Source organism: Podarcis pityusensis, assembly GCF_964106645.2.
Source record: "Podarcis pityusensis genome assembly, chromosome: 17".
Lineage (NCBI taxonomy): Eukaryota > Metazoa > Chordata > Lepidosauria > Squamata > Lacertidae > Podarcis > Podarcis pityusensis.
Window position 1 is genome coordinate 26723102 of NC_138042.1, and position 23743 is coordinate 26746844.

Genomic DNA, 23743 nt, shown 5'->3' on the forward strand with positions numbered 1-23743 from the left:
CCTCACCTTTAAAATTGATCATCAACCAATTAATTGGCCTAAAGACATTAAGTTGAAGACCAGAGTAACTTGGAATGAATAAAGTCCTTTCCCATAAGGCTCTTAGGTAGGATGTGAAAAAAGCATTCTTAATATCACGTTCTCTTTCTCTCATTCTGGATTCATGAATACAAAATAAATTCCATGTGCTAGCTCTTTAATGAAAGTTAGTAACAATGCAATCCGTACATGCCTATTCAAGAAGTCCCATTAAGTTCAATGTTCAATGTGTATATAGGATTGCTTCCTAAATGGGCCAACAGAATGAGCACACATTCAGTTAAAGAAATGGAATTTCCCTCATATTATCCTCCAAACAACCCTGTCAGGTAGGCATGGCTGACAGAGATATGCCCGAGGCAATTCAGTGAACTTCATCGCTGCACGGGGATCCAGTATTGCACAACTTCCAAAATAGATAGGCTCAATTTTGTCACTTCCCAACAAGGACCAAGTAGGACATTATTCTAGTGTAGCATTTCAGTAGCATTTAAAAGGACAAAGCGATATTCATGAGCTATCTGGTAAAAGAATCCTCATTTCTTGGAATGAATGGCTATGCAAGATTGGGTTTTCGAGTATTGTTATGTTCTCTGTTCCAAGGGTATGCAGTTCAAATCTCTCTGAGGTCTACTTTTACATTAGAATTAATTCAAATGGGCTGCATGGCTACGTTAGCTGGGGGGGGGAGGGGTTGGTAGTCACACTGTCAGCACGGTGTTTTCCTTTTCACGTATTCTTAGCGAATCTCTCCACTGCCTTTCTGTTACCTTTCCCTCTTTTTCTATCTTTGCCCCATAGAATTCACTTTTGATTCTTTCCTGATTACCTCAGCTCTCCATTCTGGGCTTCACTAGATCAGGCTGTCTGGACAAGTTTTCGTTTTGTTTTAAAAGTTAAAGATTTTCAGTGTCCCCATTGCATTGTTGAGAGTTGTTGGCGAGGAGCCCTGAGGACTCTGCTGAAAAAGTGGAATAGGCGTGCTTTTAAGAAATACATCTAAATATATATATATATTTGGAATGTTGTCCGTTCACTATGCATTTGGATACTTCTAAAGATATCGCAACCAAATTTTGCATACCGGTTCCTAAGGGAAAGAAAGGGTCCGGCCTGTGTTTGGATTCAACTGGACGCCATTTTGAACCAAGGCGGCAGACCGAATCTTTCAAAACTGTACTGATGGTGGAGTTTCCTTAGACTTCCCAAGCAACGCCAGGTCTAAGGCTGCTCGTACAAAATAAAAAAATAAAAATGGAAGGTGAGCAGATGTGACCAAAAACGGGGGTGGAACTGTGTTTCAGCACATTCCACCAGAAAAAAGCACTGCCTCTGTTGTTTATCACCAGCATCTGATCAACAGGATTATACTGCCTCTGGATTTGGAGGTTCAACTGCACCTGCTCTTGCTTCTTTTGCCAGTGAATTAATTTAGTCAATTTTTATGCATTGCGCCTAATTTCCTTTTGTCTTTCTTGATTTCCCTATCAGTTGGTTTTGCTTGGTGACCCTGAGTTCTAATAAAATGGGGGCGGGGGGAGAAAGAATATCTCTCCAGTTCATTCTGAAGTGGTACAATCTCATAAGAGGACTGTACCACATTTGCTTTAGCATGTTTGAATCTGTTCTTATGGCAAGGAGTCACAAATGCTTTGGGGGATATAAATACCAATCAAAACAAAATATATGCCATAATATTTACACAAACGCAAATCATAACCTGTCTCCTATGTAAGCCATCTAGTTGTGGGAACTCTTCAGGCATATTTGTGGAGGAGACATATCCTTTCTGTAAAAGAATGACAGCAGTCCAGCAATGGAAATATACCGTAAGGTCTGAAATTGAGGGGAAACCAGCAAACAATATTGCCCAGAACAATATTGTAAATATAATGAAGTTCATCAAAAGTTTCTGGTTTCTCTAGACCCTTTATTATCTGCATTCCCAGAGATATATTATTTAGTGTTTTCTCTCTGGAAAGCTATCAGCAGCAAAAGTAAACTCTACTATATATTAAGTGGTCATTACTGGACTCCTGAGACTTTGTTTTTGAAAGCATCCCTTGTAAAACCTGACCTTTTGCAGAGAAAGAAGCTGGGAGCCAATTACTTGGAAAAGGATTGTTATTTTCACACAGCCTTTGTGGCTACCCTCCTGAGAGGTTCAGATTTGCGACAAGAGACAAAAGCTAATTTAATTTGAGATATAAGGTGTGTTGATTTCAGTACACTGCTGGCACGGTTTCAGTCACAGCACTGTCTCCCCTCTTACCCTTTGAAGTTTAGGCAGTTGGTGCCATTTTCTTTCTTCTTACAAGTGCTACAGTCAGATGTGGAACATCCTAGGATGTCTCTGATATCGAAACACCAGGACCGTCAATTAGGCAACAAATGCTTTTGATGATTAAGGGATGGGGGCAAAAATAGCCATTTCCAAAATTCTGAGGCTTTAGCTGTCAACAACTGATAAATGTAACATTGCAGGGACATACCAAGGTCAAGAATCTGTCTTTGTTTCCTAGGAATCCGCTAAATTAATCTGATGGTGAGCGTTACACAAAGGAAACTTTCCACTTTGGGTGAGGCGGCTAGAAGAATTGAATTTAGTTACCCAGAGGAAAGGTTAAGCTCATGATAATAGTAAGTGTAATAATAATACACCACGCTGCCTCAGTAACTAGTTCAATGAAACATGAGGGGTGGTGGGGTACAACCGTGTTTGTGTGTGTCTTTCTGTGCACATTCTCCTTCCTAGACTCACCACCTCAGTTATCCATCAAGTGTTCTTTCGTGTGAAACCAAAACTGCCTGGTTTATGCTGGTTAGTTTATTCCAGCCTCTTCATTGGGTGTGAAGCATCAGAACAAAGCAAGGATTGTTTCTTCTTGCAAACACTGCGGCGACACTTTCTCTCTGCAACTTATCTCTCCCTCTCTCACGCTCACTTTCCCTCGCTCTAAAGGGGTGTCCTGGATCTGGGCTGGACTTTCCCACTTCTGTTCCGTCTAATAAGACTCTCTGTTACCGGTGCCCCTGATTCAGCATAATAATTCCTCCATAGTGGGAGGCTAGGGAAGGGGCAGAGGAAGGGGGGTGTGTGTGGTGGAGGCGAGCTGCCCCGGGTGTCACCACTGAGGGGGGTGACAAAATGCCGGGCGGCACTCACTGCGGGGTCTGCAGTGTGCTTGAGCCACGTTTCTCTCCTGGGAGTGATGCAGTGGCTTGGGCGTCCGCAGGCTCCACACTGCCCCAAATGGTTTGCCTGCTGCCTCCCCCTCAGCTATAGGGTGGCTGAGTGGGAGGAGGCTTGGAGGCCCCATGGAGTGTCCTGCCCCAGCTGGCCCCGCCCCCGAGCGCAGGGCACACACACTGTCCCAGGCGCCCAATCGGCTTGCCCCGCCGCTGGCTAGGGATGAATGACACAAGAGGATAACCAAGCTGCCAGCACTTCATGTTAGGGTGGGAGATGGGGGGAGAGCATGAGGAGGGGGCAAGAGAGAGCATTTGTTTGGGGCCTTTAAAGTTTCACTGGTGACTTTTTATGAGTAACAAACTGAATGATGCTTTAATGTTTGAGTCGGCCATTTATGTTGTGTCATAGTGTGTGCCCTTTAAGTTGTGCGATGGATTGCATCAGCATGAGGTGGCCACATAGAAAGCAGGTCATCCCAAACTAATATTGGCATGCTTTTTAGCAGCTTGCGCATAAATCTGCAAAGGTGGCTTTCAGTGGAGTAGCGTTAGTTTGGTGAGAATCGAATACAGCCATACCTTGGAAGTGGAACAGAATCTGTTCCTGCAGTCCGTTCGACTTCCTAAACATTTGAAAACCAAAGCCTGACTTCTGATTGGCTGCAGGCAGGGGCAGAGGAAGGGGGGTGCAGTGGGTGTGGTCCACCCTGGGTGTCACCACTGAGGGGGGTGACGAAATGCTGGGTGGCACTCACCGTGGGGCCTAAAGCGCGCCCGAGCCACACGTCTCTCCTGGGAGAGACACGGTGGCTTGGGCGCGTGCAGGCTCCACACTGCCCATACGGTCTGCCTGCTGCCTCCCCCCCAGCTGTAGGGAGGCTGAGTGGGAGGAGGCAGGCAGACTCCAGAGGCCCCACAGTGCGCCCCACTCCATAGGTGGCTCGCCCCACCCTCGCCCGCCCCTTTGGCCGGCTCATCCCACCCCTATGGACAGCACGCTGCCTCAGGCGCCAAACGGCTTCCTCCTCCACTGGCTGCAGGAAGCTCCTGCAGCTTGTGCATCGGGTTTTGATCATTCAGGAGCAGATTTGTTCGGGAGCCTAGGCGTTTGAGGTCCAAGGTATGGCTGTACAGTGGTACCTTGGTTTACAAACTTAATCCATTCCAGAAGTCCGTTCTTAAACCAAAGCATTATTAAACCAAGGCGTGCTTTCCCATAGCAGCAAGGGACTCAATTTACAAATGGAACACACTCAACAGGAAGCGGAACATGTTCTTGTTCCAAGGCAAAGTTCACAAACCAAAACACCTACTTCCGGGTTTGCAGCGTTCTGAATCCAAGTTGTTCATAAACTAAGCTGTTCTTAAACCAAGGTACCATTGTATACCCTTCCAGAGTTCATGCTAAATACATGACTTCTGCTAAATGAGCCACCATAGCTGCTAGAGGGCTCTGAAAATGTGTGTCGTGGGCTTTTTAGATTCTTCTACCTGTGTACTATCTGAAACCAAAGTGGCACATTGGTTGCCAGATGTGAGATGTATTGGCATAATTTTCAGCTCTCCTACCCCACTATTTAGTGTTTGAAAGCCCAGGATCCAAATAGTATGTTTTGCAGCACAATCGTGTACACCAGGGGGTGCCTAACCTTTTGCCCTCCAGATGTTTGTGAATGCTACCTTCTCTTTTCTCCCTGACCATTGACCATCTTGGCTGGGACTGACGAGAGTTTGAGTCAACCACATTTGAATGGGTCACAGGTGTCCCCTCACAGAGCTACAATTTCCTGCACCAATAACAAAGGGCAGTTCCCAGCATTCTTCAGGGGGGATTGTGCATTCAATGTATGCTGGGTATTCAGCCTCGTGTTATGCAAGGCTTGCCTTTCTCTGACAGTTAATGATGGCAAAATATTGCAGCTGATTTACATGCATAGGAGTTCCTACCTAGCTTTGATTTCCTGAGGGTATTTCTCCCACTTCTTCCTGCTGCCAGCTGTTTTTTTTCCAGTTCTTTTACCTAGGCCAGACTACAAAGGGATTAGAGACACAATTACATCCCTGAATGTAAACAACAAATATTGCATAGTTCAAAAACACTGCTGTTAGCTGGTTAATAATAAATTGCACCCCACCTAGGAAAGATCTGACAGTGATTCACAGAATGCTGGCTTCGTTGCTCATAAAAGCCTCTTTCCCTGTTTTGAGAAAGCTGACATATTTATGGTGGGACTGTAGGATACAGTTTGTAATTCACTGTTAATAATTATTTACAGCAAATTTCCCTCCTTCTGAAGCCGGCAGAGAGCTGTCAAATGGGAAGATTTCGCAATTTATATGGGGCTGTGTGCATTAGGCAAGCCCGGGAGTATATTAACTTATGGCTGCCTGGAATCCATTTGACAGCAAATAGATCATGAGAAGCAAAATAGTGTCAGAAACAGGAGGGGGAAGAAAATGTTTCCATTTTAGAAACAATTTTAAACATCAGACAAAGAAAAAAAGCATGTCATTCACCGGAGCATGAGATTTTCCTTAGTTTTGAAGAAAACCCCAGTGAATTTTGTACCTAAATAGTTCAGTTCTGGAGTGTGAATTTTGAAACGTTTCTACATTTTATAAGTGAAATATGCTGTACTCCAAACCATGGGAGAATCACAAGGAGCTATAGGTAGAGTCCTGAAATCCCATGAAAGGTGAATGACAGAGATCACCTGAGCTCCTATATGTGTGATGCAGAAGCAAAAAAAAAAAAAAGCTAATGTTATTCTAGGCTGTATCAACAGAGGTATACAGTGGTACCTCGGGTTAAGTACTTAATTTGTTCCGGAGGTCCGTACTTAACCTGAAACTGTTCTTAACCTGAAGCACCACTTTAGCTAATGGGGCCTCCTGCTGCTGCTGCTACGCCGCTGGAGCACGATTTCTGTTCTCATCCTGAAGCAAAGTTCTTAACCTGAAGCACTATTTCTGGGTTAGCGGAGTCTGTAACCTGAAGCGTATGTAACCTGAAGCGTATGTAACCCGAGGTACCACTGTACTGTCTAGATAAAGGGAAGTAATAGTACCACTCCATTCTCCCTTCATCAAACCACACCTGGAATACTGTGTCCAAATTTGGACAGCGCAATTTAAGGATGTTGACAAGCTGGAACATGTGCAGAAGAGGGCAACCAAGATGATCAAGGTTCTGGAAACAAAACCTTATGAGGAGCGCTTGGAGGAGCTGTGTATGTTTAGCCTGGAAAAGATGAGACTGAGAAATACGACAGCCATCTTCAAGTATCTCAAGGGCTGTTGCCTGGGAAATGGATCAAGCTTGTTTTCTCTTGCTCTGGAGGGTAGGACTCGAACCAATGGCTTCAAGTTACAAGAAATGAAATTCTGACTAAACATCAGGAAAATACTTTCTGATATTAAGAGCTGTTTGACAGTGGAACTGTTCAACTTCCTTGGAGGTTTTTAAATAGAGGCTGGATGGCTATCTGTCCTGTGTGCTTTAGCTGAGATTCTTGCATTGCAGTGGGCTGGGCTAGTGTCCCTCCAACTCTGCAATTCTCTGTGATAAAAGTCATGCAGCCTTTCTAAATCTTGATTTGTTCTCATGGCCCCTTCCAGTTCTACAATTCTATGAAATGTAAAAGTGGCTCAAATTATCAAAAGACTCATACTGAACATAACTGCCCCTTAAGCATGGCTGGTTCCAGACTTGTGGACCCATGGCTTAGAATGGTCTTCCCCACCCTGGTGCCCACCAGTTGTTTTGAATGAAAACTCCTATTATATTTCACCAGTAGCCGTACCGGCTAAAGGTAAAGGTACCCCTGACCATTAGGTCCAGTTGCAGATGACTCTGGGGTTGTGGCGCTAATCTCGCTCTATAGGCCGAGGGAGTCGGTGTTTGTCTGCAGACAGCTTCCAGGTCATGTGGCCAGCATGACTAAGCCGCTTCTGGCGAACCAGAGTAGTGCACTGAAAGGGTGTTTACCTTCCCGCCGGAGCAGTACCTATTTATCTACTTGCACTTTGACGTGCTTTTCAACTGCTAGGTTGGCAGGAGCAGGGACTGAGCAGCGGGAGCTCACCCTGTCATGGGGATTCGAACCGCGACATTCTGATTGGCAAGCCCTAGGCTCTGTGGTTTAGACCACAGCGCCACCTGCGTCCTCAGCCGTACCGGCTAAGGGTGGGCTAACTGAAGTAGGAAGCCAACTACATTTGGATGAGCAATTTTGAGATGAGCAATGACAAAAATGAAGAAGTGAATGGAAGCTTATCCAAATATTTCAATCCAGCAAGGTGCGGGGGGACATGCACAGGAATGTTGGTTTATGAATGCACAACTGGGAACTGATGCAACAAGAAGTGTTGGATCAGGGCCAAACTGGACCGGTCTGGGTTGTGTGGTCATGTATATTTTCAACACAATCTTCTGTGGACAGAAGACATGAGATGTGCTCATTTGCCTAGACATATAGGTGATCTTCTTTTCACAGCTATGGTCCTGCCAGTCTTGAAGATTATATGGCCGTATTTCTTTTTCTTTTTATTCAGACTCCCTCTTGTGGCAGAACATGATTAAGAACCCAGTTCTAACCAAAAGAAAAAAATTCCTTCCAGTAGCACCTTAGCGACTAAGTAAGTTTGTTATTAGCATGAGCTTTCGTCAAAATTTGAAACAAGGTTCATTTTAAGAAATCTGCAACATTGGCCTGATGACTTCTCTTCTTTTAAAAACTTCACTCGCGAATCTGCACTTTGGTTGCAGGGGCACTTCGTTCCCCAAAAATTGAAGCCTATTGTTTTGTACTCAAGAAAATGCAGCAATCTCCCACACCCCAGGCAGAGTTATCATGAACAGGGTGTAAGTAATAGGACCCAACTGGAAATTGTACGGTTGTCACTAATCACACAACCTTCCATTCTCGCATCTCATCCTGAATTGTCATGAAATTGTCAGCATTTGTTACCTTGTTCCTTTAAAGTTGTTGTTGTTGTTGTTGTTGTTGTTGTTGTTGTTGTTGTTGTTGTTGTTAATGTTTACACAACTAAGCAAGTGTGCTGCTTAAGACTTCTATGTGATGATGATATACACATGTGCCTTTCTTTCGGGGGGGGGAGGGAATCACTGAAGAATATGAAAGGGTGGCAGACAAATTGTTTATCATGGGCTACGTCAGAGAGTGGTCCTTCTTATGATATTGGACTCCACCATGAGAGAACTCATCGTGCTGTACTGAATAATCATCAATCAATCAATCTTTATTGCGGTCAAAGACCTGACAACAGTTTAATAAGTAGAGTCAGGTAGGGGAGCAAATCATAAAGTCCAGTGCAGTTTATACTGGAACGCCCTCCTGTCAGATGTCAAGGAAATAAACACCTTTTAGAAGACATCTGAAGGCAGCCACGTATAGACAAGTTTTTAATGTTTGCTGTTTTACTGTGTTTGATGTTTTGATTTGTTGGAAGCCACCCAGAGAGGCTAGGTCAACCCAGTTAGATGGGTGGCATATCAATAAATTGCTGCTGCTGCTGCTGCAATAACCTGAGTCAAATGTTCTCTTTTACCCCAGTCTTCAGATACTGAAACACACACATATGTCACACAAATACTAACATCTGAAAATATTCAAACCCAGGGCAGGCTGGTGACGTAATAGTCACTTTAATGTTGGTTAAATATGTGATCTGTGGTCCTGGATTTCCTTTCAGCCACCCCTCCCTCTCTCTCACACACACACTCATCTGGAACATCAGTATAACAATACTGACCTACCTTATGAGGTTTTTGCAACAACTATGGAAATAATGCAAGTAGAGCACTGAGATGCTTCAGTGTGCTGTACTGAATTATTCAATGGGCTATACTGAGTGTGTTACTTAATGAGATTGATGGGCATGTGGTAAACTGAACTAAAAGAACAAGGAAAGATTGTAAACCACAACTCAAGTACATAATAGTAATATCCAACTTTGAAAACCGAAGGAAAGAAAAACAGGGTGCCTGAGAATTCATTTTAAGTAGTTTAATGCCACCACCAAAAATAAAAAAAATAAAAATGAAAGCCATTACAATGAGTAAAAAAGAAATCAGTTTTGAGTCCTCTCTTATTTTCACAAACCATCGACTGAAAGTTTGGAGAAGCAGCAGCTGCAGTAGTGGACGATCTTCATTCTAAGGGCTCTCTGTCTCACTCTGACTCAAGTCGTGGCAACACAGGGAGAATAAGGTTTCCAAAGGCGGAGTCTTGGGTTATAAAGTATCCTGAAGAATGTGCATGAGCATGCTGGAAGAGGAAGAGACAACATCTGGAAAATGGCACATGTAATACACCCATGCAAGAGTAGCCTCCCCACGGCGCTAGCCAAGCAATAGGAGGGCATGAAAAACACAAATCAGATTCAGAGGTGGTTTGGTGGTGGTTTTTTTTTTTTTTTTAAATCTATATTGGAGGTTTCAATCCTGAACACAGTTGGATTGATTTAATCCTTTCGACATCTATGGGATTTAATTCTGTGCGGCACTGCAACTGAAATCTTGTTAAGAGTCAGGATCTGGAATTCAATGTAAAAGACAGGCGCTAATGCTTATGGGATTGTCTGTAATTTCTTCAGTCTGCCTTTGCATCCTCTGCTGCTTGAATTCCAGCCTCAGGATGCAGGGGAGAAATGAGCCTGAATCTAAAATGAAAAAAACGATGTGGTACAGCAGGCATAGGCAAACTCGGCCCTCCAGATGTTTTGAGACTACAATTCCCATCATCCCTGACCACTGGTCCTGTTAGCTATGGATGATGGGAGTTGTAGTCCCAAAACATCTGGAGGGCCGAGTTTGCCTCTGCCTGTGGTACAGGATGGCCAGGCACCAATGCTATTATTACCGCATCACAAATAATTCTGATATAAAACTATGTTATCACTGTGCAAGTCATAAAGCTGCAAGATGCATGTTAGTTTTGGTCCCTACCACATGCAAAAAGGACCTTAGGAGCAACAGCTTCCAACGCACCAAGACCAAAAAAACAGAAAACAAAACAACGAAATACGGACCCTGCCAACCTGAGTCTTATGTGACTGGGACAACTCACCTGCAGAGCGGCCTTTTGCTGCGCCGCTATGTGCTGCTGCTCAGCATGATCGCGGAAATCCTTGTTAAGGGAGGATCTAGCTAGAGAGATGCTACAAGCAACAGAAAGGAAGGGAAAAATGAGGCGTCACACAAGTGCAGCAAAGGAAACAACCACCATGAGATCATGGGTGGGGTGGGCATTTCAGAGTCAAGAAAGTTCCATGATCTCCTACTTGGAAATACGAGGCTTGACATTTTGGGGGGATTCGAACATGCAAGACGGTGTTTGTGTGAACACACACCAGGCGGACCGTTCTGTTCTGGAACTCTCACCCCAGCGGTGGCAGGTCAAGTCAAATGGAAAGGAAAGCCCTGCCCCAGAATAAGCCAAAAGGAAGTCAGCTGGAAGTCATGCAGCAGAATGATGCTAGGGGAACCCCTGGCACATTTTGGGGTTTGTTTGTTTTTGCTCGTTCACCAGCGCCACCCAATGACTTGCCTAAGTGATACCTGAATAAAACAGCACTACTAACCAGGGGTCCATAGTCTTCAGGATGGGGAGTTCATATGTTTGGAAGAGTGGCTGCAGAACTCTGTATGCAGGAAAAGAGTTTCCCATTGAGATCGAGCCCGGACAAGGCCTCTCCGTAGTCAACATGTTGACAAGTTAACAGTGCACAAAATCGCTACTACTACACCATGAGCAATAAATCAAGTTCTAGGCTAAACTCTTGGGGTATGGGAAAGAGGAAGAACTGATATAAGAGAGAGTCACACTTATTCCTTGTTCCCTTCAGGTTCCACTTAAACATCTCAGTGGCTTACTGTAAAATCTCAGGTCTAGAAAAACTATGATAAGGTCCAACGTCTGGAAGGGGAGGTTTGGAGGTGATGGTGAAAAGGTGTGGACTGGCCGCTGTGAGGTTCTGCTACTTTCTTGGGGGAAAGTGCCCTGAAATAGCTGGTTATGTGTACACTCTGGGCAAAATACAAATGCATCTCTGACAATGACAACTTGGCACTCCTAATAAAGAGATGAAATCTTCCCCTCTACGTTCACCTTGCGAGGCTTTCCCAACTGCTCTGAAAAACTGAATGTCTACATAGGCAATAAAAGTGTTCAGACACACAAATGCTCCTGTGAGCTATTCAATGTCATTTTATAACAAATATTTGAAAGATAGAGAGAGACAGAGGGACGGAAGAAGCTTTCTGCACCTAGTTCTCTGATAAATTGTTTTGGTGCTGAAATAGAGCACCTAAAAAATCAAACAATCACATGCACTTCCCTAAGTTGAGTTTGTGTGCATATAGACCTAAGAAGGAATAAAACTGTAAAGAAGACTGGTGTGGTTTTTTTTTAAGTGTGGAAATGAACAACTTATGCTTTCCTTAAAAAAAAATCTGAAAGGTTTTTAAATACTGGGAAAGGGTTGTAGCTCAGTAGTAGAGCATCTCCCTTGTTTGCAAAAGCTCTTAATTCAATGTCTAGCATCTCCAGGTAGCGATGGGGATGTGCCCTTCTTGAAACTCTGTGGAGAGCCGCTGCCAGTCAGGCAGAGACAATAATCAGTTAGATGGACCCATATTTAGTAACACAGAGGGAAAAATGTTTGGTTTTGATGGGTTCCAGGAACCTACTGAGGTTCTTCTGCTGGAATTTGATATGTGCTCTAACATTCTCATCTTCTACTGCTGGCAGCCATCGGTGTTTGCATTTTTATAATTTGCTCGTTTATCTAGATAACTTCTATCCCAATTTTCTACACAAAGATGTACTTGTAGTGCTTTGTACTTCTGATCTGCAGTATTGTATTTTAAAGGTTAGCTGCTACTGATCTGCTTGATAATTTCAATTGCCATTTTATTGAGATTTACGTTAGCCACTCTGGGTGCCAGCAAGAGGAAATGTTGGGTATAATAACCAGCCAACAAACAAACAAACAAACAAACAAACAAACAAACAAACAAACAATAAACAAAAGCTATATGGTGTTGTGGTTATTAAGATCAGTGTGTTTTAGTTAGTGCTTTTTTCTGGGGGTACACATACCCCTAAACATATTGTGAATCTAAGTTTGGCCTCATATTTCAATATGAATAAGAAAATGAGAGTACCCCTAAATGTTTTTTAAAAGGAAAAAAAAGCACTGGTTTTAGTGTGTTAGCTGCCTTTGAGAGCCACCTTTGTCTGAGGAGTGGATGAAAATAGATTTAAAATAAAATAAAATCGGGCTTGCTAGTGTGTGGGGCACACATGCAACCAAAAAGACATTCCCAGGTGCCTACAGAGTCCCCTCCCCGTGCTGAAATTCAGTTTGAAAAAAGCATTCTATTGTCTGTGTGTTGTGCTCACAACAGTTCATCTGGTTTGCAAATGCATTCACAAGCCCAATCAGTTTTGGCAACCTCAACTGTTTTTAACTTCTCCTCTTCCAGAGGGAAAGAGCAATGGGAGAGGGTCAGAAGACAGAAATCCAAGGCACATGCTGGCTGCCCTCCTCAAAGCTACATTTTTGGGGAACAACTAGCGCACAACTCTGTTGTGAAACGGGCTTATTGGATGAACATGCAGCTGACATGAGAAAGCTGCATGTGGCTTTCCTCTTTGATCTGAGAGCAAGACTGAAAGAAAGAGACAGGTCTCTAAACATACTGTACCTGGCTCCGGGGTGATTCGTGGAAGACTGGTTTTGCATCAGTAGCTTCCTCTTCTCTTTGTCGAGCTCAGCCAAGATCGCAACCCTGTTCTTATTCTGAAAGCCTGGGAAGAGTGAGAGGAATGTAAAATGTTACTGATGCATCCTATTTCTCTGAGCCACCTTGTAACCCTACTGGCTTAAAGCCTCTCCCAAGCGAATGATGATGAATATCAATGATGAATATATTAATCTTCAGAGCCAACGAGCACAATCCTTGAAGTCTATTTATAACTTTCCTTTCTCCTCTCCTCATTAACAACATGAAATACCTTCCTAACAATGTCATCCATACTAACCATTTAAATAAGTCTTTAATCTCAAGCCTGGCTTTCTAGAGCTGTCTGTTTTACACTGCAATAAGGTTTCTGGTATTAAAAGCACTGCTTCCTCCATTAGAAATACCTCAGCATAGATTCCTGAATTCCAACCATCTTAGTCTATAAATGGCAAACATTTGTGACCGGAATAATTTATATGTGTGAAACTCTCTTGCCATGGCTGATTGCAGAAGGTTTGGCAAAAATCAGGCATATATATGTGTCTGTGTTCTTCTGCCACTCATAGGAACAGGATAAAATCTTAAGATTCAGAGTTTTGGTTGTTGGAGCCAGTCATGGTGTAGTAGCTAGGGCATTGGGCTAGGACCCAGGACACCAGGGTTCAAATGCCCACCCAGCCATAAAGCTCACTGGGTGACCTTGGGCCAGTCACTGCTGCTCGGGTGGACATCCTTCCCATAGTTGTTGTGAAGAGGGAGGCAGCTCACATGCATGACCTTCAACAACTTGGAGGGAATGTGGGGTGAGACATACATATTTTACTTTAAAAGTGAACAGCCCTTGCTCAGGGCATTGAACCAAAGGTGAATTGTTCTGGAAACTCTGCAAACGCCATCTTGGTACTCAATATAACCCCGCAATTAATTGGTGGTGGTGGTTGTCACCATGAGCTCATTGATGCTTATATTCACTTGCTTTGATATAAGCTAATGGACTTGCTTTGATGTTTTCCTTATCTGTGGGCTTGGGGTGCTGGGCTCTGAGCCCAGAAAGGGGAACTATCTGCAAGATTTGGGTATTTGCCACCTATGCCCTCATCTGGGGAGGTGAAGTGATGGGGAGTCCTGGCCAAAGTGACGTACGCTGCCAATGTACAAATACATGCGAACACAGTTCTCTCAGGAATGCCTATTTAAGGAGCTGAGCACACTAACATGGCAAAAAGCAGAGTTGTAGAGCTGGAGGGGACCATAGGGTTCATCTAGTCCAACCCTGTGAAATGCAGGAATCTTGCAGGACAAAGAGAGGTTGTTTTGTTTTTGAATGCCAAAGTCTCTTTACCAAGTTAGTACCCTAGCTGAGAAATATCCATACATATGCCTACTGGAACAGTGGCATAGCGTGGGGAGTGCAGGGGGGGCCGGGCGCACCGGGCACAACATCTGGGGGTTAGGGTTAGGGGGCGCAAATCCACAGGTTAGGGGGCGCAAATTACTTGCCTTGCCCCGGGTGCTGACAACCCACACTACGCCACTGTACTGGAAGCTTCTTCATTCCAAATCAGACCAATGGTCTATTAAGTCAAGAAGGGTACTGACTGGCCACAGGTCTCCAAGATTTCAGATCCTGGCCTCTCTGTTGCTCTGGAAGCTTGCCTTGGACCAAGGAGAAAGCACAGGACAGGAGGTGATGTTTTCCTCCTCAGTCCAAGCCTCCAATGATCACCTCAGAGTCAGGGATTGGCACACCTGATTATGCACCATAATAATAATAATAATAATAATAATAATAATAATAATATACCGCCCTTCAGCCATAGATCTCAAGGCAGTTCACAACATAAAATTACACCATAAAAAGCACAATAAATGGGCTTGATTTGGGCTTTGGGCTGAGAGGAAGAATGCATGTACTTTCCAGGGTGCTGCAGAATTTTACGGAGGATGTTCTGCTATTTTTCAGAAAGGCAGGCTAGGGTCTCTCCTGGCAGTAGAGATCCTGCCCTCCTGAGCCAGACTACCAAATTCTGGACCTCAATAATCATCCACATACAGACTAGCAAAGCTTAGAAAGAGAATACAGTAGCCCTGCCTTCCCCAACGTGGTGCCCGTCACCTCTTGGTGGACTGCCAATTCCCATCATCCTTGGCTATTGGGCATGTTGGCAAGGGCTGATGGGAATTAGAGTCCAGCAACATCTAGATGGCCCCGGCTTGGGGAAGGTTGGTGTAAGCGATTACTGCACCACTTATAATAACCTAATTGCGTCTCGCACAATTACCATCTACAAGCCAATTCTCTCAACCTCTTTCTTTCTTACAACAAACTACATTCTGATGTATTCTCCCACATGCTCAGTAACAATTAAGGAGAATTCATGTCACTTATTAGATTTCCTTTGAATTATTAAAGTATGAATATTTTACTTGCCTCCAATAACTGTGACCACATAGACAGAATAATGCAAGGCATTATGGATGTGGTGTCCTTGGGGAAATCTGCACATAAAGACTAATTAATGCCCTCAAGTTGGAGGCTATGTATTAGGACTAGTGATTTAAATGCTAAATAAAAAGGTCCCGGTCCTTACCCTTCACAAAGAATAACACAATTCTGAAATGTACTGTGTCTTTAAATTAGATTAGGGTTGCCAGGTCAGGAGCATCCCAGACCCTGAGATTTCAGTGCCCATTCTTGAGACCCGAGGCAATCCTGCTGATGGCTTTGGTGATGGAGGTTAATTGGGAGAGTGGGGGGGGAGGGGAGGGGAGACACTCCCCAATGCAATAATCTGCAGCCAGCTCCTGTCAGTTTGCTGAAGTTTGCGAGCAACATGTACAGGCTTCTTAATATTAATATACCGCATTTTTCGCTCCATAGGGCACACCTAGTTTTTCGGGGGGGGGGTGTCAAGAAAAAAAAATCTTATTTCCCCCCCCCCCCAGCCCCAAAGAGCAGCGTACAGGCTGCGCAACCTCTCCCTTCCAGAGGGGTTGCACGGGGCTATGGCACAAGCCAAGGCAGTGAGCGGGATGGATCCCGCTCGCTGTTTTGGCTTCCTCTTTAGCCCCACGCAACCTCTCCCTGCCGGGAGAGGCTGCGCAGGGCTAAAGAAGCCATAGCCCCATGCAGCCTCTCCCTGCCGGAGGGGCTGTGCGTGGCTATCCCTGAAGCCTGGAGAGCGAGAGGGGTCGGTACGCACCAACGCCTCTCACTCTCCAGGCTTCAGCGAAAGCAACGCAAAACCTCCGGAGCGCGGAGGGAGCGCTCCCTCTGCGCTTCGGAGGCTTAGCGTTGCTATCGCTGAAGCCAAGGAGCCTGCATTCACTCCACAGGACGCACACACATTTCCCCTCAATTTTTGGAGGGGAAAAAGTGTGTCCTATAGAGCGAAAAATATGTTATATATTTACGGCACTCTCAGGCACCTGGAGACTCAAGCCCTTCACCAGCCACCAGGAGGGGGCCAGGCAAGCTTCAAGACTCAAGATCAGACCTGGAGGTCTGGCAACCACAATTAGGATAGTTTAATGAGGAAAAGAGTCAACTCTATATTAACACATATTACAGAAACAGGAAACGTTCCATGAACGGTTCTCTTTCTATATACTCTCACACAGCAAAAACAACCAACAGATTAATGCTTTATTATTATTATTTTAAGCACTGATGATGAGAGAAAAGTTCATTTTACAAAACTGATCACTGGGTATGGGCTCCAGAACCTTTCCCCATAACGGTCAAGTTACACATTCAGAAGCTTCATGTAATACAGTCTTCAATGACAGTAGGATTTCCATATCCACCTATAAGTTTCCCTATTTTTTCAGCCAATTCACCCAGGGTGATTTACTGCCTCAGGACATTTCTAACATTGATTTCTAATGCTGATTTCTAAGCTAGCAGGGATATTTCATGTTTTTCCACATAAAAGAGAATCTGTGGTCCTAGTTATACGGAAATGCAACATTTACCTTGTCCAGGAGGATTGGAAGCCATCTTGCCAGGTTCCCCCTTAATTTAACAAGAAGCAGCTATAACCTGTTATGTGAAAACCTATCAAAATGAACAGAAATTAATGTGTGAACATAAAGGCATATAACTCCAAAGCTCAGCAATAGCTTCATCCAACAACCACCAACTCTCGGGAAGGGTTGCAAACAATACAAAGTAGAAGCTAGGTTGGTTTTATTTCTTTATAGCAGTATTTTCAACGCTGCCAATTTGTACAATATAAGACGGCAGGCTGCAACAATATATACAATAAAATATAAAATACCATTAAAACCATAAAAGACAATTATAGCAAATACAAAGATTAACAGGTTTATTGCAGCATAAGCTTTCACGGTATAAATATCAGTTTTTGTTTTTTGTTTAAAAAGGTCATTGCATTGAAAACCTGCACATAAATGCAGCCAGCAGCAGCGGCAAAGCTTCATGCTCCTGCACTGGGGGGTGGAGAGCAGATGGGGGCAGGGCTGGCGCGCATCCCAGGGGTGTGGCACGCTGCCCGCAGGGATGTGGTGCACGTCCTGGGGGTGTGGCCTGCCGCCTACAGGGGCGTGGCTCCCAGCACGGGCGAGGGGGCAGCCGCAATGGCACCCCACAGGGATCACGCTGCCAGGGGCAGTGCGCTCCCCCTGCACTCCTCTTCCTCCACCAGTGGCCGGCAGGTTGTTACTGGAGCTGCTACCTGCAAGCAATCGGCCCACTTTTAGAAACAGCTGCACCGATTTGTTAGTAATGGTCTTAAAAGTCCTTTGAAGGTAAACGGCGTTTCCGTGCACTCTGGCACTTGTCATGGGGTCCTGTTGCGCCAGAAGCGGTTTAGTCATGCTGGCCACATCACCCGGAAAGCTGTCTGTGGACAAACACCGGCTCCCTCGGCCTGAAAGCGAGATGAGCGCCGCAACCCCATAGTCGCCTTTGACAGGACTTAACCATCCAGGGGTCCTTTACCTTTTACGGCTAAGGACGAGGATGCCTGAAGGCTCACAGGTATGAACCTGCCTGCTTTCTGATCTCGTCACTGGAAGTCTCCCATCCTGTGTATGCCAACAACCACGGAAATACATTTCATTGGTACCAGGGAAAATGACTCCTCAGCAGCTATGCCTTTACTCTCACCCGAGGGAAGAGTTCCTTTCCAGAAAGGCCTTTTGCTTTTAACTGTGCTGTAAAATTAATTTAACGGGGTGCTTCCTACTGTTATTTTCCCCACTGTTGTTCCTATTTAGTAGCTTGTTTGTAAATGTGTATGGTATTGCAGCTTTTATTTTTTACTCATTGCAACCCACCTTGGTCCCCCCCCCCCATTAAAGATGGGATAAAAATGCTTTAAAACAAATTAAATGAACCAATGGGAATTCAGATATCCAAGGCTCAGGGGCAGCTGGTCACCCATTTGTTCAGAAAAGGAGAATTAAGCTGGCAAAAAAATACTGGCTCATTTTGAACATCCCACTGGAAAAGCTCAGAAGCTAGTTTGTTTCAACAAACCACAGTTCAGGTTAACCTCAGTTTAAGGTTTAGATAACACAATAAAGTGCAGTTAAACAAAAACAAAAAATGTTTCCAATCTCTTCCTCAAAGATCATCCCAAATTTTGATATCTAGGGTGGTTGGGGGGCGGGGGAGTGCACACTTTTATGAAACATCCTCCACACACCTGTGGGCCAATTGTCAATAGGTAAAGCTCTTCTTAGAATGAGATATGACAATAAGACTCTAAAATAATAATAATTTTATTATTTGTACCCTATACATCTAACTCGATTGCTCTAGCCACTCTGGGCAGCTACCAACATATAAAAACACTATATACCATACAGGGCTGCTTTCAGATGTCTCGTAAAGGTTATATTGTTACTTATCTTGACATCTGAGGGGAAGGCGTTCCACAGGGTGGGTGCCACCACCGAGAAGGCCCTCTCTTCCTTAGTTTATTACACAGGCAATAATGACCAAGCTGTCCTGCCCAGAAAAAGAATAGGCAACCTTACTGTCCTCAACCAGTCAAAGCTGAGAAGAGAGTGGAGCAGAGAACCGGGTGGGAATAGCACCCTACAAACAACCCTGTATAAAACAAAAGCTTGCTAAATACATATACACAACCTTGTGACAAGGTTTCTTTAAGAAAATAAAACCCACAAAAAGGCTGCAATTCAATACCCACCTACCTGAGACCAAATCCCATCAGACTTACAAAGCTAGTCAATGCATTATTTGAGCAGGCCAGCAGAAATCTGCACTAATTTAACAATGATTTATTACACTTTCTACTAAAAAAACTATGCCCAAAGCTGTTGCTCCTCTCTGCTCTTATTTGGTAGCCCTGACTCCACCTCCTCTCTCCTCCCTTCCTCCCTCACCCTCCCTTGCATTGAAGCAGGAACAAGGAGGGTTACCATCTCCTAAGCATTATTTTAAAAATAAAAATAAATCTGCATAGTGGGTAGGCGAGGGGACAGGGACTAGCGGATTGATATGGTCAATCAATCAATCAATCAATAGCCCCGCCCCAGTTTAAAATACCTGGCAGGTGGGAATCCCAATTCATCCCTATCCTTCACGTGGGTTTTTGCTCTCCCTTTTTCTCTCCTTTGCTCTCCCCACCCCCGTTTGCACAGATGGGCTCTCCCGCGGCTCCCCCTCTTCCTCGGTTGGGATGCTCCCTCCGAACTTGACGTTCCCGATGAAGGAGCGATGAACTCGCTTCGCCGCGTCTGCGCGTGCGCGCGGCGAGAGGAAACTCGCCGCCCTTTCCTTCCCCACCGCTCGATCTCTAGCGGCGTCTGAAAAGGGTAGAATCCACGCTCTAGCCTCTCTGCAGACTTATAAAAAGTGTAGGGGTGCCGCACGTCTGCCAGCTTCCGAGCTGAGTTGGAACTTTCACGTGAAACGAGCGACTTAGGAGGGTGTCCGAGACGGGCAATGTTAGCAAAGATCTTTGCTGCTGTTTTTTTCGTGAGTGGGATTTCTGGCTGGAAATCCAAATCGGCGCTGTTGAAGAATCCCAACTGTTGTTCAATTATTATTATTCTTAAGGACTAGCTACGTTTTGTTTTCTTTATTGGGGGTCTCTAACTGCATGGTTGCACCGGACTACACTGCGGGGCTGTTGTAAGCCACTCTCTCTTAGACACGACGTTTACACACACGCATACACAACCGCAACTTAAGAATAATAGCGATCGGTTTGCATTTTGCAGAAAATGGTAGGTAGGTAAGTAGATCGAAATGAAATTTAAAATCACATTTTGACATTAAAATAAGATCTGCTTCTACCTTTTGATAGGGTGGGGGATATTACATTGCTGTCCGCTCAAAGGCACTCTCAATTTCTGAATTTCTCTGCTGTATTCTCATGGGCGTAGTCAGGATTTATGTTGGGGGGGGGGCAGAACGCCCACCTGTCATCATCCTCTATCTGGCTCTGTCTAGTACAGGGTTTCCCAAACTTCGGTCTCCAGTTGTTATTGGACTACAACTCCCATCATTCCTAGCTAGCAGGACCAGTGGTCAGGGATGATGGAAGATGTAGCCCCCCCAAACATCTGGAGACCCCAAGTTTGGTAACAAATTCGGAATGAAATGTTTTAAATTACTTTCTTTTGGCCCCAAGTGCTCAGAAAAAAGATATCTCAAATCTTTCTACAATTTCTACTTTTAGTTAAGTATTTTTATTTATTTACTTGAATTGAGGGGGGGGCAGCTGCCCCTCCTGGCTACGCCCATGTGTTTTCCATGGTCCACTGCTGTCCATGCTGGTGGATGGTTTTCAAAAGAAATAGAATCGGAAGAAGCTTGCAAGTCTCTACTCCAAGCAATGGAAGTCGAGTCTTTATCTTTTGTAAGTCTGTGGGAAATAACACTGACAGACACTGCAGGGCAATGAAACAGGAAGCGAGTGCAAAAAACAGGGAGCAAAGTGGTTATTGGTAACATAGATGCAAGAAAGGGAGAGACTGATACATCCTTCACTCATGGGCAGAATTCTGTGGCTACTTTTGATGCCCTGTGTCTGCTGGGCAGAGCATCTCTTTGTACACAGAAGGTCCCAGGTTCAGTCGATGTGGGATGTTTGGTCTGAAACCCTGGAGAGCCTCTGCCAGCCAGTGCAGACAACATTGGGCTCTGTGGACTCAGTGAAGGCCAGCTTCCTATGCGTGTGCTTTGCATATTTGAAGGGTAAAAGTAACAGGTGCTCATAAGAGACAATGCAGAAGACCTGGAGTTTATCACTGCAGCCGTGTGGCAATATCACTCCTCGCTCACTCCTCACTTGTCCCTGTTGCTTTGTTATAAATGTCTTTTTGTGGCTCCCTTTCCTTTGCCTAAATTAGTAACGGGAACATAGAAAAGTCACCTATTTCCCCTCTTTCTTTCTTTTATACTTTCAGAGTTCTATAGCAAAATCTCCCCCTCCCCACTTGTGTTTCCTAGAAGTACAGTATAGCAGTATTCCCCCCCCCCCCCGCCGCCCCAATTTTGGTTCCTCTGTTTAATTTTTGTTGGGTTGGTGTTGGTTAAATGTTTAGTTGAGGTTGGCAGCTACTTTAATTTTGGGGTATAACTGTAAACTGTTTCAGTTACAGATGGGTAGCCGTGTTGGTCTGCCATAGTCGAAATAAAAAAATTCCTTCCTGTAGCACCTTAAAGACCAACTAAGTTAGTTCTTGGTATAAGCTTTCGTGTGCATGCACACTTCTTCAGATACACACTGTATCTGAAGAAGTGTGCATGCACACGAAAGCTTATACCAAGAACTAACTTAGTTGGTCTTTAAGGTGCTACAGGAAGGAATTTGTAAACTGTTTATTATTGTTGTTGTTGTTATTGTTATTGGTTTTTTACTGATTTATTGGTTTATGTGTTGTTTGTATATAGGATATCTTGTTTTTTTTAAATGTTTGCTTTGTTGTGTTTTATATGTTGTAAGCCGCCCAGGGTGGCTGGGGAAACCCAGCCAGATGGGCGGGATATAAATTAAAAAATATTATTCCATTCCACTACCCCCAAAAAGTAGAAGCAAAGGCAAAAGTCATGCCTTTAAAACTAATGTCTTTCCTGTGTGATTTATTTTTTAAAACAAGCTTGCCTTACCACTACTCATTGTGAAGAAATAAACTGGGGGCAAGGTTGCTTAATACGCTTCCCTCAAGGTATTTTTTCTGTTCAAAATGGCCTAGAAGCACCAAGCTGGGGGGATTCTGAGAAGGGAAAGCTCCACTAAAAATGTTTAAGGCTGCAGTCCCTTTGCCTCCCCCCCCCCCGCCCCACCTCCAGTTGCTGCTCTGCATAGGCTGCAATTGTATACCTATTTTCCCGAGAGTAAGCTCATTGACTGCCTATTTGATTGTTCTTTATTTCAAATAATGTCAAAGAAATCCATGGAATTATGAACAGCCTGGAGTTAGTTGCCGTTGGCCCAATTTATCATGGGGGGGGGGGTCATCTGTTAGTTACTTCTGAGTAGCCGGAGATGGAGGAGACTCTTGAGAGTCCCATGGACTGCAAGAAGATCAAACCTACCCATTCTTAAGGAAATCAGCCCGGAGTGCTCACTGGAAGGACAGATCCTGAAGCTGAGGCTCCAATACTTTGGCCAATTCATGAGAAGAGAAGACTCCCTGGAAAAGACCCTGATGTTGGGAAAGATTGAGGGCACAAGGACAAGGGGACGACAGAGGACGAGATGGTTGGACAGTGTTCTCGAAGCTACGAACATGAGTTTGACCAAACTGTGGGAGGCAGTGGAAGACAGAAGTGCCTGGCATGCTCTGGTCCATGGGGTCACGAAGTGTCGGACACAACTAAATGACTAAACAACAACAACAACAGCCATACATAAGACTGTGGTGTTAAACTCGCCTCTTCTCAAAGCTGCTTTAAAAAATAAAATTGGGAGAAGGTTACATGCAGCTGCTTACAATACCACTATTGTGTGAAAAGGTACTCTCTCTTGTCTGCCCTGAATGTGTTTTAGGCACACCCGTAGGATTCCTTATGGTGATTTCACAGGATTTGACCACTGTGGTGGATCAATGAACGAAGAGTGTACCAGTGTTCCAATGACACGCTGTTGCCAGAATAGCCCCCACTTGCTTCAGTGTTGCATTTTGAGGTGTTAATGTAGCATTCTGTGAGTAGCACAGGAAATAGCAATGGATACAAAGGAACATGAGTGTTACACACGACCCAGTCTCTGAAAGATCCCAAAGGTTCTCCGCATATCTTGGGTTTGGCTTCCTTCAAATGAAGGTCACTGGAAACAGTGGTGTCTTTGTGATATATCATTTATTTACACGCACACAACATACCCTCCAACATTTCTCAGATGAAAATAGGGATGTCCTATTCCATAATATTATTAATAATAATTTTATCTGGCTTGATTGCCCCAACCACTCTGGGCAGCTTCCAACATATATAAAAATATAAAAAAGCATTAAATAACTTTCCTATACAGGGCTGCCTTCAAATGTATTCTAAAAGTTGTGTAATTACTTATTTCCTTGGTTCGGGGGACACATAACTCCTTACCCTCCAACACGCTTTTGATGAAAATAGAGATGTCCTAAGGAAAAGCGGGACATTCCAGGATCAAATCAGAAACCGGGATGGCTTCTGTAAATCTGGGGCTGTCCCTGGAAAATAGGGACACTTGGGTGGAATCTAGACACATATAAAAAATGCTGTGAAAATGCTTTTTAAAAAAAGTTTTTAAAATATAT

General features: G+C 44.3%; 2 protein-coding genes across 5 annotated transcripts in view; one reads left to right on the forward strand and one right to left on the reverse strand.

Moving 5' to 3' along the window:
* The window catches only part of KIAA1958, a 72222-nt gene extending 63452 nt beyond the window's left edge, over positions 1-8770 (forward strand). The window contains exon 4 of one of the 2 annotated variants that reach the window (XM_080986770.1): positions 7786-8770. In XM_080986770.1, coding sequence (XP_080842896.1) covers positions 7786-7809 — 24 coding nt within the window. In that variant the 3' untranslated portion in view covers positions 7810-8770. Of the gene's footprint in view, positions 1-2561; positions 3048-7785 lie in introns of those variants that run through there. The other variant, XM_080986771.1, reaches the window with a different exon arrangement.
* A 475-nt stretch (positions 8771-9245) lies between these two features.
* On the reverse strand, positions 9246-19805 carry INIP (INTS3 and NABP interacting protein). Of its 3 annotated transcripts, none has more exons than XM_080987049.1 (6): positions 19542-19805; positions 16979-17060; positions 12965-13067; positions 10837-10896; positions 10323-10413; positions 9246-9521 (listed from the first exon to the last, which is right to left on the reverse strand). In XM_080987049.1, the coding sequence occupies exons 2-6, from the start codon at positions 17001-17003 to the stop codon at positions 9426-9428; spliced, it is 375 nt and encodes a 124-aa protein (XP_080843175.1). In that variant the 5' UTR covers positions 17004-17060; positions 19542-19805; the 3' UTR covers positions 9246-9425. The 3 variants fall into 3 exon arrangements, with proteins under 3 accessions (XP_080843175.1, XP_080843176.1, XP_080843177.1); XM_080987050.1 differs by lacking the exon at positions 19542-19805 and adding an exon at positions 19187-19342; XM_080987051.1 differs by lacking the exon at positions 10837-10896 and having other exon boundaries at positions 19542-19803.
* Positions 19806-23743: the final 3938 nt, after the last annotated feature.